Source organism: Cavia porcellus, unplaced genomic scaffold (genome assembly GCF_034190915.1).
Source record: "Cavia porcellus strain 051 isolate PalLab524CR breed Dunkin Hartley unplaced genomic scaffold, mCavPor4.1 scaffold_20, whole genome shotgun sequence".
In the NCBI taxonomy this organism is placed as follows: domain Eukaryota; kingdom Metazoa; phylum Chordata; class Mammalia; order Rodentia; family Caviidae; genus Cavia; species Cavia porcellus.
In genome coordinates this window covers 59546806-59561611 of record NW_026947503.1, presented here as the reverse complement: position 1 = coordinate 59561611, position 14806 = coordinate 59546806, and the positions used below count along the sequence as shown (strand labels likewise).

The 14806-nt window shown below is 42.9% G+C and overlaps 1 protein-coding gene across 1 annotated transcript; it reads right to left on the bottom strand.

Annotated features, from left to right (window-relative positions):
* Positions 1 to 6791: 6791 nt before the first annotated feature.
* On the bottom strand, positions 6792 to 7545 carry Cetn1 (centrin 1). The gene has a single exon (XM_003474116.2). It carries the CDS (start codon positions 7461 to 7463, stop codon positions 6945 to 6947), a length of 519 nt encoding a protein of 172 aa, XP_003474164.1. The 5' UTR covers positions 7464 to 7545; the 3' UTR covers positions 6792 to 6944.
* Positions 7546 to 14806: the final 7261 nt, after the last annotated feature.

The following is a 14806-nucleotide window of genomic DNA, read 5'->3' as shown; positions in this document are numbered from 1 at the left end:
AAAATAGGAGTTCTAAAAAATATTCTGATTTCATTGGTTAAGTGTGTGACCTTTGGAGAGGGTACATCTATTGGACAAGACAGATTGACAAGTTGGTTAAACTAAATAAAGAATTAGGGCAGTAAATAGGATATTGGTTTTGGTTCTGAATTCTGTCTGACTGGCTTGAGATTCTTCCTTCACCACTTACTAGCTACATTACTTGCTTAACTTTTACATTCTTCAGTTTCCTCTTTTGTAAAAGGAACATAATAATAAAATAAAATACTTTCAGTGTATAGTATAAACAAGTGTAATTGATTATGTGCTATATCACATACTCCAATGTAAATTAACTTTAATAAGTTAAATTACACACATCACTTTATAGTATCACCTTAAATTATAAACATGTCATACAAATTGGAGCCATACAGGTATAGCTGCTAAAGAGATTAAAAAAAGAGACCAAGTACATAGTACCGAGACAAGATAAAAGATACCTGAGGCTATCTCAGGAATCAGTAAAATAGTAAAACCTGTGAAAATCTCAAGAGTACAAAATTATCAACCTTCCCTTTGATAAGAGAATGCCTGTGATCCCTGCTTGAGAGGGGCCACCAGGGAATTGGCTCCCTAAGATTCATTTCATTATGCTTGGCTATGTAGACACTCCAAGGCCACTGCAGCCGTGGTCGAGGGACCCTGGCTACTACTGGCACAGATGCAGATTTTGGCATTGGTCCATGTGATGCTGGCTTTGTCTTCACTCAGAATGTAAGAGTTGTACGGATCAGGAGACATTCACCCAGATTTCAGAGGAAGGCCTAGAAGGCCAGGCAAGGAGCCTTTGAGAGAGCAGTGCTTGAAGCTGTGGGAATGAAGCCAAAGGTACAGTGGGCACTCCAGGAAGTTGAAGGTTCCAGGAATGTGGAACATCTGCTGAGGAAAGCTACACACAGTGCAGGGTAGGAGAGAGGCTTGTAGGTGCAACTATCAAGGCCATAGCAATGGGGCCACTCAGTCCTCTGGAATCACATCTCACCACCATATCCCTAGATGCCCAATATGGAGCTACAGAACCTAATATTACCTAATACAGAACCCTGCTGGGTTTTGGCTTTGTTTTAGTTTATTTTTTTTCTGTTCTCTTATTCTTCACTTTTGAAATAGGATTGTATTTGGGACTATGTGACTTGTTTTTTTGTGTATTTCGGTGTTGTTGTGGTGGTGGTTGTTGTTTGAGACAGTGTCTTGCTGCATAATCCAGGAAGGCCTTGAACTAGCTATGATCCCAGGCTGGCCTCAAAGTCCTGACAATCCTCTTGCCTCAGCCCCCCAAGTACTGGGATTACAAGCATGTGCCACCATACACAGTGTGATTTTTTTATTTTCACAGAGGCTCATAGTTAAGTGTTGGCCTTGAGTAGTACATGCGTATAATCCCAGCACTCAAGAGTCTGAGATAGGCTGGGGCTACACAGTGAGTTCAAGGCCAGCCAGAACTATATAATGAGATCCTATCTCAAAAAAATAAAAGTTTGCCTTGAGTTTCAGAAGAGAGCTTGACTCAGACTTTTGAAAACTGATTTTTAAGGAAGAAATTTTGTATTTTTGATTGTATGGAAGATAGTTTAATAATGTTAAATGAAGTTATATTATGATTTTTTGGAGAGTAAGTAAGGAGATGTGTTTGTGGGTCAAGCTGACAAGGGGTGGAAGGTGGTGATTGTGTCAATTTAATTGGTTTGGGATCTGTCGAGGAGATTAGTAAAGTGCACATTTGTATGTCTATGTGTGCCATGGAGTCATCATCTTGGGTACTGTATCTGGTTGCTGGACCCTCCTTCCCTGAGCCTGTTCCCTTGCTCTGCTCCTGGATGCCATGAACTAAGCATCTCTGCTCCCTACTACCTTCTGCCTTTAGCTGGGCATTGACCGAATCCCCTAAAACCATGACCAAATTAAATCTTTCTTCTAGGTTGTGGGTGTTGGGTGTTATCTCAGAAGGGGAAACCTGGTTAATACAGCTGAGAAGGTAGCTCAACATAGAGTCCATACCTAGCATGTGTAAGACCCTAGTTTAAATCTTCAGTATACACCCCCCAATCTAAACTATAAGACTTTCTCAGATAAAAATTTGGAAAGTTTGCCATTAGTAATTTACTTTGCAAGAAATGTTAAATAAAGCTCTTGAGTATCCCTTAGTCACTCAATTTTGATGGTATAAGCGGGGGTACATGCAGCATCATACCATGAAAATAACTGGAGGCGGATACCTCTCAGGGTATAGACCAGGTAACCCACCTATATGAGCAGAGGTGCTAGCTGAGGATGAAGGGAGTCTGGATTGTTGAGGCAGTGTCTCACTTTCTCATCACTGGGACACAATGCCCAATACCCATAATTTAAAGGAGAGGTTTATTTTAGCTCACATCTTCACTCAGTAGTCCACTGACTCTGAGGTAGCATGGCATAGCAGAAGAACACAGTGGAGGAAAAGTGTCTTATCTCATGGCAGTCAGCAAGCACAGAGAGTGAAGAGAGGAGTTGGGAAGGAGATACAGCCTTCAGGTCCCCCGTCTACTCCCCCCCACCCCCGCAGTGACCCACCTTATTTGTAATGTCTCGGAGCCCCATCACTTTCCAAGCACCCTGCCTGTTGAGTGTGTGAGGCTCTTGGGGACATCTATATATGGAGCACGGCGAGTACCAGTGGTGTCACTGAGAGCAGCTACTGCAACAGGAGCTACAGCTTACCCCTTTAACTTTGTAAGTCTCTCAGGAAGAGATTCCTTAGAATCTTAAAATAGCTTCCCCAGGAATTTATACAAAGCCATTAGGTTTCAGTAGTGCAAGGGGTGGACTGTAGTGGAAGCTGTGAAACCAACAGTGCCCAGATCACACTTCCCACAGTCCCTATATCCCTGCTCTACCCACAGCCCCACCCTGTATCTTGGAACTGAAACATGCATTCTACCACACTGTAGGAGAGTTGCCAGCTCACAGTCTGTTCCTGGGTTCTCCCTAACCAGATTGCCTTTGGCTGAAGAGGGCCACCTTGTCCAAAGCCATACCCATCTTCTGAAGACAGCTCATGCCTCAGTCACTGTAAGTCAGTGAAAAGTTTTTTAAAGGACAACTTCCTTGGTGTAACTTAGTCACAGCCCAATCCCTCTGTCAGTTTCACCTGTGTGACTTTGAAGGCACACTTGAATTACTTTCCTACACACAAATCTCAGACTGAATCTCCTTCCCATGGAAACCAGTCTTCAGTGATCTCAAGAATTTTGCCCATCCTTTGCCAGGTGTGGTAACACAGCCAGTAACACCAGCACTTGGAAGGTGAGGCAAGGGGATTGAGATTTTGATGTCAGCCTGGACCACAGAAACCCTGTCTTTTTAATTTTTATTTTATTATTTATTCATTTTGAGACAGGGTTTCACTATGCAGTTCAGACTGGCCTTGAACCTACTACCAAGCCCAGGCTGGCCTCAACTCACAATGATACTCCTGTCTGGCCTGCTAAGTACTGAGATTACAGACACATGTTACTATGTCTGGGCAAAGACCTTGTTTTAAAAAAAAAATTAGAAAGAACAAGATCTTTTTCTGTATCTTCTTCTTGTAAACATAATGGAGATACCCCTATAGTGTCCTCTGCTCATTTGGGGCATTAGCTTCCTTGATAATGTATTAATACATCCAGGATGCTGTTGTATTTTTATCATCGACCTAGTGATTACATACATCATAAAAAAGCAAGAGTTCAGGGTCTGCGGATTTAGCTCAGTAGCATAAACTCCTGCCTTGCAAGCAGGCAGCTGTGAGTTCAATCCCTGGTACTGATTTTAAAAAAGGGGGGGGGGCTGGGGATTTAGCTCAGCGGCATAAGCGCCTGCCTTGCAAGCAGGCAGTCGTGAGTTCGATCCCCGGTACTGATAAAAACAAAAAAGACCAAAAAAAGAAAAAAGAAAAAGCAAGAGCTCACCATGAGGAAACTACATTGGTTTCTTTGATTGCTTCTTATTCGTTACTGGAATCATTTGTGATAGCCAAGGAAAATACATTTTTAGCTCTTCCCAACTTATATAGCTATTTCTTCATTTTCATAAGGGTCTTCACAAATTTTCTGCAAGATTTTTGTGCTCTGCTTTTTGTAAAAGATCAGGTGCATGTCTGACTCAAACATATGATTAACTTTTCTTGAAATTCAAATATGAGTTTAGGCCTGTTCTAGCTGGCTCTCCTACCCCCTTTATTCTCAGGGTAGGAGCCAACTGAGAAGCAGAAGTACTCACTATAAGTGAGCACAGAGACCCTCAGTCAGCTGAGAGTGGGTCTGGAGAGATCTGGCGCCTTCCCCCTTATGTGGATTGGGCTGTGCCCTCAGAGCACCTCTTAAGTCTTCTGCTCCTCAGTGTGGTCAGCTGGACTGCTGGGCTTCCACCTGGGTCCTGGTTTTCACATCTGTCCTCTGCTGGGCCAGGAGCCAATCCTCAGCCCAGTCCAGTTGGCTGAGGCTCTTACCCCTTCTCATGGCTTCTGCCAACAGTCTTTGTTGCTGGTATTTCTGCGTTGATCCAAATGTTGATCCTTGTGCCAGGACTCTGGTTGGCAGGATGCCAGGAATTCTGGCCTCCTAGAATGCCACATGCAACCCTTGTCCTCCCACCAGGCCCTGGCCACAGATGCTGGCCCAGGTCACATCTATTCCCCTGCAGCTGCACCTGTGTCCACAGGAAGACCTTGAGCTTTAGCAGTTCAGTCTGAGTTAGTTCCCTGCCCTGTGCCAGAGACCTCAGCAAATCCTTTCTCACAATAAATACCTGCATACCCATCACTTCCACCAACACTACTGATGTGACAAATGAGTCTCTCTTAATGAGGAATTAAGCTGGGGCACTAATGCCCCTCATTACCAATCCCAATTGGTAAAGTAGCTGGCCAAGTGAAAATTTTTCCAGAATTTGAGCATTTGTTTATTTTTGAGACAGGGTGTTGCTTCATCCACTGTTCTCTCAGCTAATAGGGGTGCTGGCAAGATGTGTCATAGCACAGGCCTTGAACTCAATATGTAGCCCAGGCTGGCCTCAAACTTAAGGCCATCCTCCTACCTCAATCTCCTGAGTGCTGGGATTATAGATGAACATCACCATTCCTGGCTTGAGCATTTATATCTTTTAATGGGATTTTTAATGATTTAATTTAAGCTTAATTGTGACCAAGATATCTTGCCTTTCTAATAGTTTTGTTGCCTTTAGGCAAAACCTCCATCTCAACAGACACATACTATTTACATTTTCTCTAACTTCAGATTGGTAGCTATTCAAGGATATTTTATTTCACTTAAAAACAAGAAAGACAATTTATTACAGAAATCAAGTAGCATTAATACATATACTAACCACAGTGAGACAGTTTATTCAGATTTATAAAATAAAAAACTGCAGGGCACAGTGACGCACATCTGTAATTCCAGCTCTCAGTAAGCTGAGGCAGGAGGATCACCATGGATTTGAGGCCAGCCTGGGCAACATAGCAAGATGCTTTCTCAAAAAAAAAAAAAAAAAAAAAAAAAAAAAGGTGTAGATCAGGGGCAGAACATTTGCCAAGCATAGGAAACGTCCTGGGTTCAATCCCAGAAGACATAAAAAAATGGAAACTGTTTATATCCCAGACATTCACATACTGTATTTTCACAGGGGTAAAATCAATTACCATGGATCAAGAGGTTCTGAGAATCAGCAGGTACACAGTTGCCTGTAAATAAAACAGTAAAAAATATATACTATTATGTTCTAGTACTCTTAGTAACTAAAACATTCATTGTTCTTCTCAAGACAGATAAATGTCTTAAAATGTACTAAATTTTTAAAAGTAAAATCCTAAACTAAGACCTTACATACTTTGCTTGCTTGGACACTGTGACATGTTATTTTTATTTATTCGTTTGGAAATCAATCAATCTATATATTGACCCTAGAACCAGCAGATAATTTAGAACCCTTAAATGAAGAACCATTTGCAGATAATGAAAGTAAAGAGTCTACATTGCGGTTAACCACCTCCCAAAGACAGGCCCATGCTCTAGAATGGATTCCTTTCTTAGCTCAGGGGGTTACATGCTTCCTGCAAATCGCTGCTCAGTTAGGTGAAAAACAATAGCAGGATGACCTGCTGGCCGCTTCCACCTCCTCAGGTTCCAACAGGCGCTTGAATTTAAGGAATGATACATAAGCAAGATCGCTGACGCCATCCTGCAATCCAAGCACTAGGGACGCTGAGGGAGGATGGCTGCGAGTCAGGTTGTGTTCTAGAATTCATCAGCAATGGGTTTTCTTTCGGAACCTTTGACTTGCATCCATGGCACCCCTTTGTAGATTTGGAAGTTCTTTGCACCTTTTCCTCACGAATAAAGCTTTGAATATTATCTCTCTCTCTCTCTCTCTCTCTCTCTCTCTCTATATATATATATATATATATATATATATATTCTCTATATATATTTTCTCGAAAATAAGTAAATCAATAAATAAAAATTTAAAAAATTGCCGGGGATATAGCTCATTGGCACAGGGTGAGTTCAATACCCAGTAAAAAAAAAAAAAAAAAAAAAAAAAATTAAGGCCACCAACGAAGAAGTAACTAAGGAACCGCATTTCTATTTGACCCAAGAAGCTGTCCCTGCATTCAGTTTAATGTTTCTCTACCAGTGGAGGGTGAGTGGGCTCTGGCTTTGGGGTCCCTTAACCACAAGTTCCTCTAGGTCTGCTCTTGAGAATTCAAAACAAACAAAACAGAATTCAGGTTGTTATAAGCATCTTTAAAGCTCTATAATTGATCTGAGGCTTGGAAATCAATACAGATAAATAAGAGAGGACGGGGTGGGGCCGACAGTGGCTGTGCCCCGGTCGGGTCGAGGCGCACGCAGGGGCAGGGAAGCAGGCAGCCCGCGGTGGCGTCAGTACAGGTTGGTCTTCTTCATGACCCGGAGGAACTCCTCCTCGCTCACCTCGCCGTCGCCGTCGCGGTCCGCCTCGTCGATCATCTCCTGCAGCTCCTCGTCGGTGAGGTTCTCCCCCAGCTCGTTGGCCACGCGCTTGAGGTTTTTGAAAGATATCTTCCCAGTCTCGTCGTCATCGAAGAGTCTGAAAGCTTTCATGATTTCTTCTTTGGTGTCCTTCTCAGCCATCTTCTGGGTCATCACAGCCAGGAAGTCGTTGAAGCTGATCTTGCCCGTGCCCTCCTTGTCCACCTCCGCGATCATTTTCTTCATTTCCTCCTTCCTGGGCTCAAAGCCCAGGGCCCGCATGGCCACTTTCAGCTCCTTCACGTCGATGGTCCCACTGCCGTCAGCATCGAAGAGGTCAAATGCTTCCCGCACTTCCTGCTTCTGCTCTTCAGTGAGTTCAGGCTTAGGGCCCACCTTTTTCTTTTGGCTGCTGGAGGCCACGTTGGGCTTCTTGAAGCCAGACGCCATCCCGGTAGCGGTTAGGAGTCGTGGCAGCGTCACCGTGGCTACCGCGCGTGCGCCTGAGTGCGTGGCCGCGGCTCCTGCAACCGGGTGCTGGGCTAGGGTGCAGTCATCGGCCTTGCGGCACCTACGATGCTGTCTGCATTATTATCATCCGCTGTCCCCTCAACTAATAGGGGTGCTGGCAAGAAGTGCCATAGCCACAGTTGTCTTCTGGAATTCATCAGCAATGATTTTTTTTTTCAGAACCTTTGATTTGCATCCATGCCACCCCTTTGTAGATTTGGAAGTTCTTCTGCACCCTTTCCTCACTAATAAAACTTAGACATTCTTAGTCTGAAGTTCCCCTGGGCAGATTCTGGATAATCGTGATTGAAGCCAGCTGTGGTAGTGCACACCTATAATCCCAGCATTTGGTGAGGCTGAGTCAGAAAGATCACAGATTTTAGCCCAGCATGGACAACTGATTAAGACCCTGTCTCAAAATAAAAAACAAAGTTGGGAATGTGGCTCAGTGTGAATGTGCTTGGTTCACTCCCCAGAACTGGGAGGCGCAGGGGAAGAATGAGTTTGATCACTTGGCATCAGATGTAGAAAAAGAAAAGAGAATATTAAAAGTCACACCATGTGTTCAAATTGACATAAGTGGAAAAAGTTATGTATAAAATTTGTATGAGTTTGTCTCCTGACATTATGCTTAACCATAATAAAATTTTTCTGGCATATTGTCAAATATGAAATGTAATATCCAAATGTATGATTTACTTTTAGTGTTTCAATTTGACATACTTGGCATAACTGCACTTGAGTAATGGTTGTAATTTCATTCACTACGGTTTTAATTTGGAGGACAGGGAGTTGAAATAATGCATTCTGGTATTCTGGGGTTTTTCATGTTTCATTTTTAACCCTAGTAGCATTTTTACTCTGCTTTTTACCCAGTCAGTGCTATACTGAAACCCACAGTCTGGGAAGCCCTCCTGTGACTGTGGCCCTCACTGGGACAGGAGGAGGAATCAGAAAGGAGGGGCTGCATGGCGTCTTGGAACCCAAATCACCTCCTGGAAAGGGTCTTTCCTTAAACCAAAGGAGCAAAGAGAAAAGTGGAAGATTTTAAAGTGAAAAACAAAGAAAATGTTACCAAATAAGTTCAAGCATGGCTTTGTATTTCTTTCTTTTCTTTTTTTTTTTTTTTTTTTTTTTTTTTTGTCTTTTTCCTTTTTATCAGTACCGGGAATTGAACTCACGACTGCCTGCTTGCAAGGCAGGCACTTATGCCACTGAGCTAAATCCCCAGCCCCTGTATTTCCTCAGTTAAAAAAAAAGCAGCTGACTTTTATTTTTAGAAGTCTTCACAAAAAACTCTTTAACTATGTGATCTGATAACAACAGATGGCACTCGAAAGTTTTTGTTCAAGAGTTTTTGTGTCCCTAGTACCTAGTATAGTGCTCAAGAAATTGTAGGTAGAGAAATATTTGTTGAATTAACACATGACATATTTGTCCTAAAATACTTTCTGAATCATCAGAATAGAGCAATCAAGCAAACAAACAAAACCCAAAAAGTTAAATAATGCTGTGAGTGTTTTTTCAAACTTTTAAAATCTGTGAGCAGATATACTCATTATGAGGCCATTGTATGTGTGGTAGTGGGGGATGAATTGGGGCCTCTTGAAAGCTAAGAAAGCTCTGTCTCTGAGCCACATCCCCAGCTCACAAGGCGTATTTTATTAGCCGTATCTCACTACCTGCTCTGCTTTGTTTTGACAGTAGATGAAATTTACTCACTACCTGCACACAGGGTTTCTGCAGGCCAACACTGTTTCCTTGGGCAGCCGGAATAGACTATGGCAGACAGACATGGCAGGAAACTGATCTTCCAACACTGCACATCCTTCTGCCTGCCTCTTTTGTTTTTTGAGACAGGGTCTTGCTGTTCAAACTGGACTCGTAGTTCAAACTGGACTTGAACTTGCTATGTACCCCAGGCTGGCTTTGAACTCTTGGTGATTCTCTTGCCTCAGCCTCCTGAGTGCTGGGATTACAGGTGTACACCATTATGTCTGGTTTGCTCTGCTTCTTCCAGGTCAAAAAGCTCACAATATTCTAAGCCCATTTATTATCTCTGTGACCTTGGGAAAGTCACTTAGCCTCTTAGAATCATTTGACATATGAGCAAAGGAGGCATATAATAAAGTTCTTTAAGTACTTCCAATGAGAGTGTACCCATAAAAGCTCAGGAACAGGACCCCAGCAGGGCCAGGCCAGCCTGGTAATTGCTAGCTGAACCACAATTCCTCCCAGACTTTGTGCATTTCCTTTGACACTTGCTCCTCTGCCCAAATTCAAGCCAAGCTGTGATGCATTGGGAAAACTGAAGGATAGAGGCTGCCTTATATAGAGCTATACTGGGTCCAAATTGAGCTCAAAGCAAACTGGTTATCATCATTTCCAGATATGTGCAATCAACAGTCACAACAGAGGGCCACCAAGAACTCTCTTCGTGGAAAACAGTGCCCTCAGTCAGAGGCAGCGCTTGGTAGAGTTACTTTGTGTTCATAATCTAAACTCTGACTTGCAAAGGGAAGGGAAACATACACTTGTTGTATGCCCAGCATTTAGCTTGGGCCTCCCATTTATCATCTTATTTAACCCTTGCCTTCATTTCCCATTTTGCAGAGGGAAAAAATGAAGCAGAGGAGAGATCATGACGAATATTCAACAGCACACAGCTAATAAACGTGGCTCTGGGATTCAACTGTGACCTCTCTGAGCTCCATACTGACACTTTGTTCACTATGCACACCATGCTGCTTTATCTAAATTGAGATTATTACCAAGTTATAGTATCCCTGGAAAGATAGGATACCGATTTTTTTTTCTTTAATAATTAAGCACCTTACCTAAAAGTCTTAACAGGAATTTGTAGGCTCTAAGGCAGAGTAACAGCATGGGACAAATCACTGGGAAAGATGGACCCTGTGCTTAGAATGTGCATTCATTCTTCTGCTTTCAGCTCCATGTACAAGTCAGTGGGAAGCTGTGACTAGTTGGCATTAGTGTGAGTACACGTGCAAATCAGCTGCATTACTTTAAAGTCACTTCTCAAATTCTGTTAAGACTGAAGTCAGGCATGGTGGCACATGCCTGTCCCAGCACTGAGGAGGCTGAAGCAGGAGGATTTCCATGGGTTTAAGCCCAGCCTGGGCAACATAGTGACTGCAAGGCCTGAACTATATGGCAATACCCTGTCTCAGAGAGGAGACAGACAGACAGACAGACAGACAGAGACGGGTATTTGATGAAATACTTGAAAAATTAAGGGATGTGAGTGGATTTTGTTTGTGTTTTTTTTCACCTAAATTGTTTTGTACCACAATATATGAGTTCGGCAAAGCTTTTAGAGTTGTCAGTATTAGCAAATAGCCTGTACCATAAAGGTTCTCCACCACTGGTCTAGGTAATATGCAAAATCCTTTGTTGAATATCTGAGAGGAGGAGAGAAGTTAGTTAAATTTGGTCATGAAGAGTTAACAGCTGGAAGGAGGAGAAAAGGTATTGGAATTTTGCAACAGGGTCTCTGGTCAGTAGAGACCTAGAAAAAGGACCCATGCAGTTTTGCTTATGCTGATTATTTGGTTTTCCATTTGGCTTGTGTGGTGCAGAAAAGGTGAGGCCCGGGAGCCTTTTAAAATTTAAGTTGCATTCAGCAGATTCAGCAAATTCCAGGTGCCACCCAAGGCAGAAAACATGCATAATAAAGCTGATTTATTGCTGCTTATTTACTTTCCACTAACTGTAGAACAGAAAATGTAAAAGCTTGACACTGTTCCCATATAAGCAGGACCACTGTGCTGGACGGTGAGAGGGGAACCCCAAAGCCAACAGTAACAGAGAGAAACTCTTTATTCTTAAGTATGTGAAGCCATTTACAAGAAGTGGACTCAGCAGCAAAAATTTTACAATCCCAGTGGTCTCAGAATGGGAACATGAAGTCAGGTCCAGTGGTCAAACCAACCCCTTTTGGCAAACCCAGGAATAGGCCTATATCCAGCCAAGAGCTGCATAATTTCTCCTTCCATGAAACCCAGGAATAAAGAAATACTCCTTTCAGTTACAAAGACAGACTGCTTTTATGAAAGAATATTCCAGAATGTCACAGTTCCTCAAAAACTTTCATCCAGATATCTCTAACTGTAAAGAAGAGGAGAATTCGAAACATTTCCCTGTGGCCCAGGAAAACATTTGGAAGAAGTCTGCAAGGGATGTAGAGTCATGCTGTAGCCAGAGACCACCATGAGTGTGGGACAGGCACACTTTTGGGCCCTTCACCTGTTACTCACCCAGTCATGGCTTGTGCTTTCCCCTGAGGCAGTCAGGAATTTACAAGCGTTTTCTGCTAAGAACTGTGAATCTTCACTTAGGCCTGCAAAGGTCCAATGAGTAACTAAAAGTAGAACAAAGCTTGGCCTTCATCTTGTAAAGCTCTGTGCAAACCCTTCCTAACTCTGCATCCAGGCATATGAGTCGTTTTTTGGGAGTGCCTGTTTGCCCTGAGTCTCCCTAGTCTAGCTCATCAGCCTTCAAGGCTGAGAACACTAGGACCAGAAGTCACCACTGTTCTAACCCTACAGTCACCTTGGATTTCAGAGAACCTCACTGGACTGGAATTGCTCCACAAAGCCTCAGAATTCCTACCTTGAGAACCAAATTGCCCTCCAGTCCTGAAGCCTGATTCAACTTGAGCTACAAAACCAGGGCTAGGGGCTGGGGATTTAGCTCAGCGGCATAAGTGCCTGACTTGCAAGTAGGCAGTCGTGAGTTCAATCCCGGGTACCAATTAAAAAAAAAAGGGCTAGTCACAAGACCTTGGCCCCCCTCAGCCAGTGCTTTAAAAAAAAGCCCCCACATTTATGGGTGGGCCAGTCTGGTCCTGCTCATCAGATGTCAACTCCTCAAGCTAAAGTCTCTTACCATTTCCATTTACTTTTAGTGAAGGCTTTTCCCTGTAAATCTGCACTTTTTTTTTTTTTCCTTTTCGTTTTTATCGGTACCAGAGATGGAACTCATGACTGCCTGCTTGCAAGGCAGGCGCTTATGCCACTGAGCTAAATCCCCAGCCCCTAAATCTGCACTTTTAATTTCTACTTCTACCAAAGGAAGCACTTACACTAGTCAAGGACACAACAAGCATGAATGTCTTTAGCATTCTGTATTTTATCTTTTTAAAAAGTGAAATTGCTTTTTTTCAAAGCATGTTTGCTGATTCTACTATAGTTTTAAATGACTATTATGCAAATTTGATCCATTCCCCTAAAAACATACAATATTTATTTTGTGATTTTCCAAGGATGAAGCAGGAGATATGAGAACAATCTTTTTTTTCTTCTTCTCCTTTTTGAGACAGGGTTTCACTATGTAGTTCAGGCTGGCCTTGAACTCACATTGTAGCATAAGTTGACCTCAAACTCACAACGATTCTCCTGCTGATCTCCAGAGTGCTGGGATTACAGGCATGTGCCACCATGCCCAGCTTTCCTATGAAAAGAATCTTACATGTTTTGGCAAACGTGGCAGTGGAATTTAATGTAGGGCCTTCTCTACAATGAAGATCCACCCAACCAAGATCCCTCCACTGACACATCATTTGAGTTTGGGAGTCGAAGAAGAAAAAGTGCAAGTGTACAGAGACTGAGAGGCTGGACCTCCAGAGGCCCCAACAGGTAACGGAAAGCAGGAGAAAGCTTTGGGTCTCTGCTTTCATTTTCTATATCTCCTTTACTACCTTAAATTATTGGGTCACCTCCATCCTCAGCTGTGGAGGCCAGCATGTTATTTACCTAGAGCTTCAGTCTAAACACTAGTAAAACAAGGGCTTATTAGCCCTAAATTTACCCAGTCTATCTTTCCTGCTTCAAGACTGGGGACACTAAGATAGAAGTAACTATGCAGGGACATCCAATTGCTAGCTTTTACAATGTCCAGTTCCAGCCCCCATGGAGTGATATCTAGAGGTCTCCAGTCATTGTCCTTGACCTGCACTCACCTTGGTGTCCAGGAAAAGAGGGACCTCACAATGCCCACTGTGAGCTCACTGCCCCAGCCAGAAGTCACTCTGTGATGGAACTGAGCTGCTAAGTGGGAGCTGTCATCTCTTGATGGGCATTGAATTGGCCTCAAGCAATGATGGTCTTCCAGACCCTCACAGAACCAGTCCTAAGATGTCAGTGAAGTAGGCCAGGACCTGGCAGGAGTCACCTACACTGCCAGCTTTGCAAAGCCCTCTCCATTGCCTTTGTCCCCCTTTCTGTAGAACCCGAGTTCCAGCTGCTTTTTTTTTTTTTTTTTTTTTTTTTTTTGAGACAGTGTCTTGCTAGGCAGTTCAGGCTGGCCTCGAACTCACTTTGTTGCCCACACTTGTCTTGAACTCCAACAAACCTCCTGCCTCAGCCTCCCGAGTACTGGGATCACAGATATGCACCACCACACCCAACTCCTGCTGCTTTTGAAGACAGATCCTAAGCATCTACATCTGAACTCCCCAGGATGGCTGGCTGATTTGAGTCACTGTTTCCTTGATCAGCATTTTGGGTCAAGTGACTGAGCCTGGTCTCCTGGGACTGAGGTGGGAATTTTGCCTTAATATTCTAGCATTGCAAGGAAGATGAAGGAATCTCCAGCACACTTTGAACTTGACAGTAAAATTAAATGCATGCTAAATTAAAACAATACTGAGATTCTACCTTACCCCAGAAATAATGGCTAGTATCAAGAAATCTAGCAATAACAAATGCTGGTGGGGCTGTGGGGAAAAAGGAACTCCTCTTCACTGTTGGTGTGAGTGCAGACTGTGCAACCACTGTGGAGATTCCTCAAAAAATTAGAACTAGAGGTCTCATTCAAACTAGCTATTCCCCTTCTGGGTATCTTCCAGAAGAATTAAAAACATCATACCACAGAGATATATGTGCACCCATGTTTATTGCAGCAAAATTTGTAATAGCCAGATCTTGGAAACAACCTAAATGCCCATCCACTGAGAAATGGATAAAAAAAGATGTGGTATTTTTATACAATGGAGTACTACTCTGACATAAAGAAGGATAAACTGGAGCTTTTTATAGGTAAATGGATGCAACTTGAGACCATACTCATAGAGGAACAGATAAAAAGATGAGGTATTTTTATATAATGAAGTGCTACTCAGCCATAAAGAAGAATAAACTTCAGACTTTTATAGGTAAATAGATGCAACTTGAGACCATATTTATAAGTGAAATAAATCAGACTTGTATGTATAAACATCGTACTGTCTCACTAGTGTGAGAAGTTGAAACAACTCATGTATA

Excerpts from the sequence above, each read along its gene's own strand:
- Cetn1 (XM_003474116.2), bottom strand. The coding sequence starts at position 7,463 with ATGGCGTCTGGCTTCAAGAAGCCCAACGTGGCCTCCAGCAGCCAAAAG.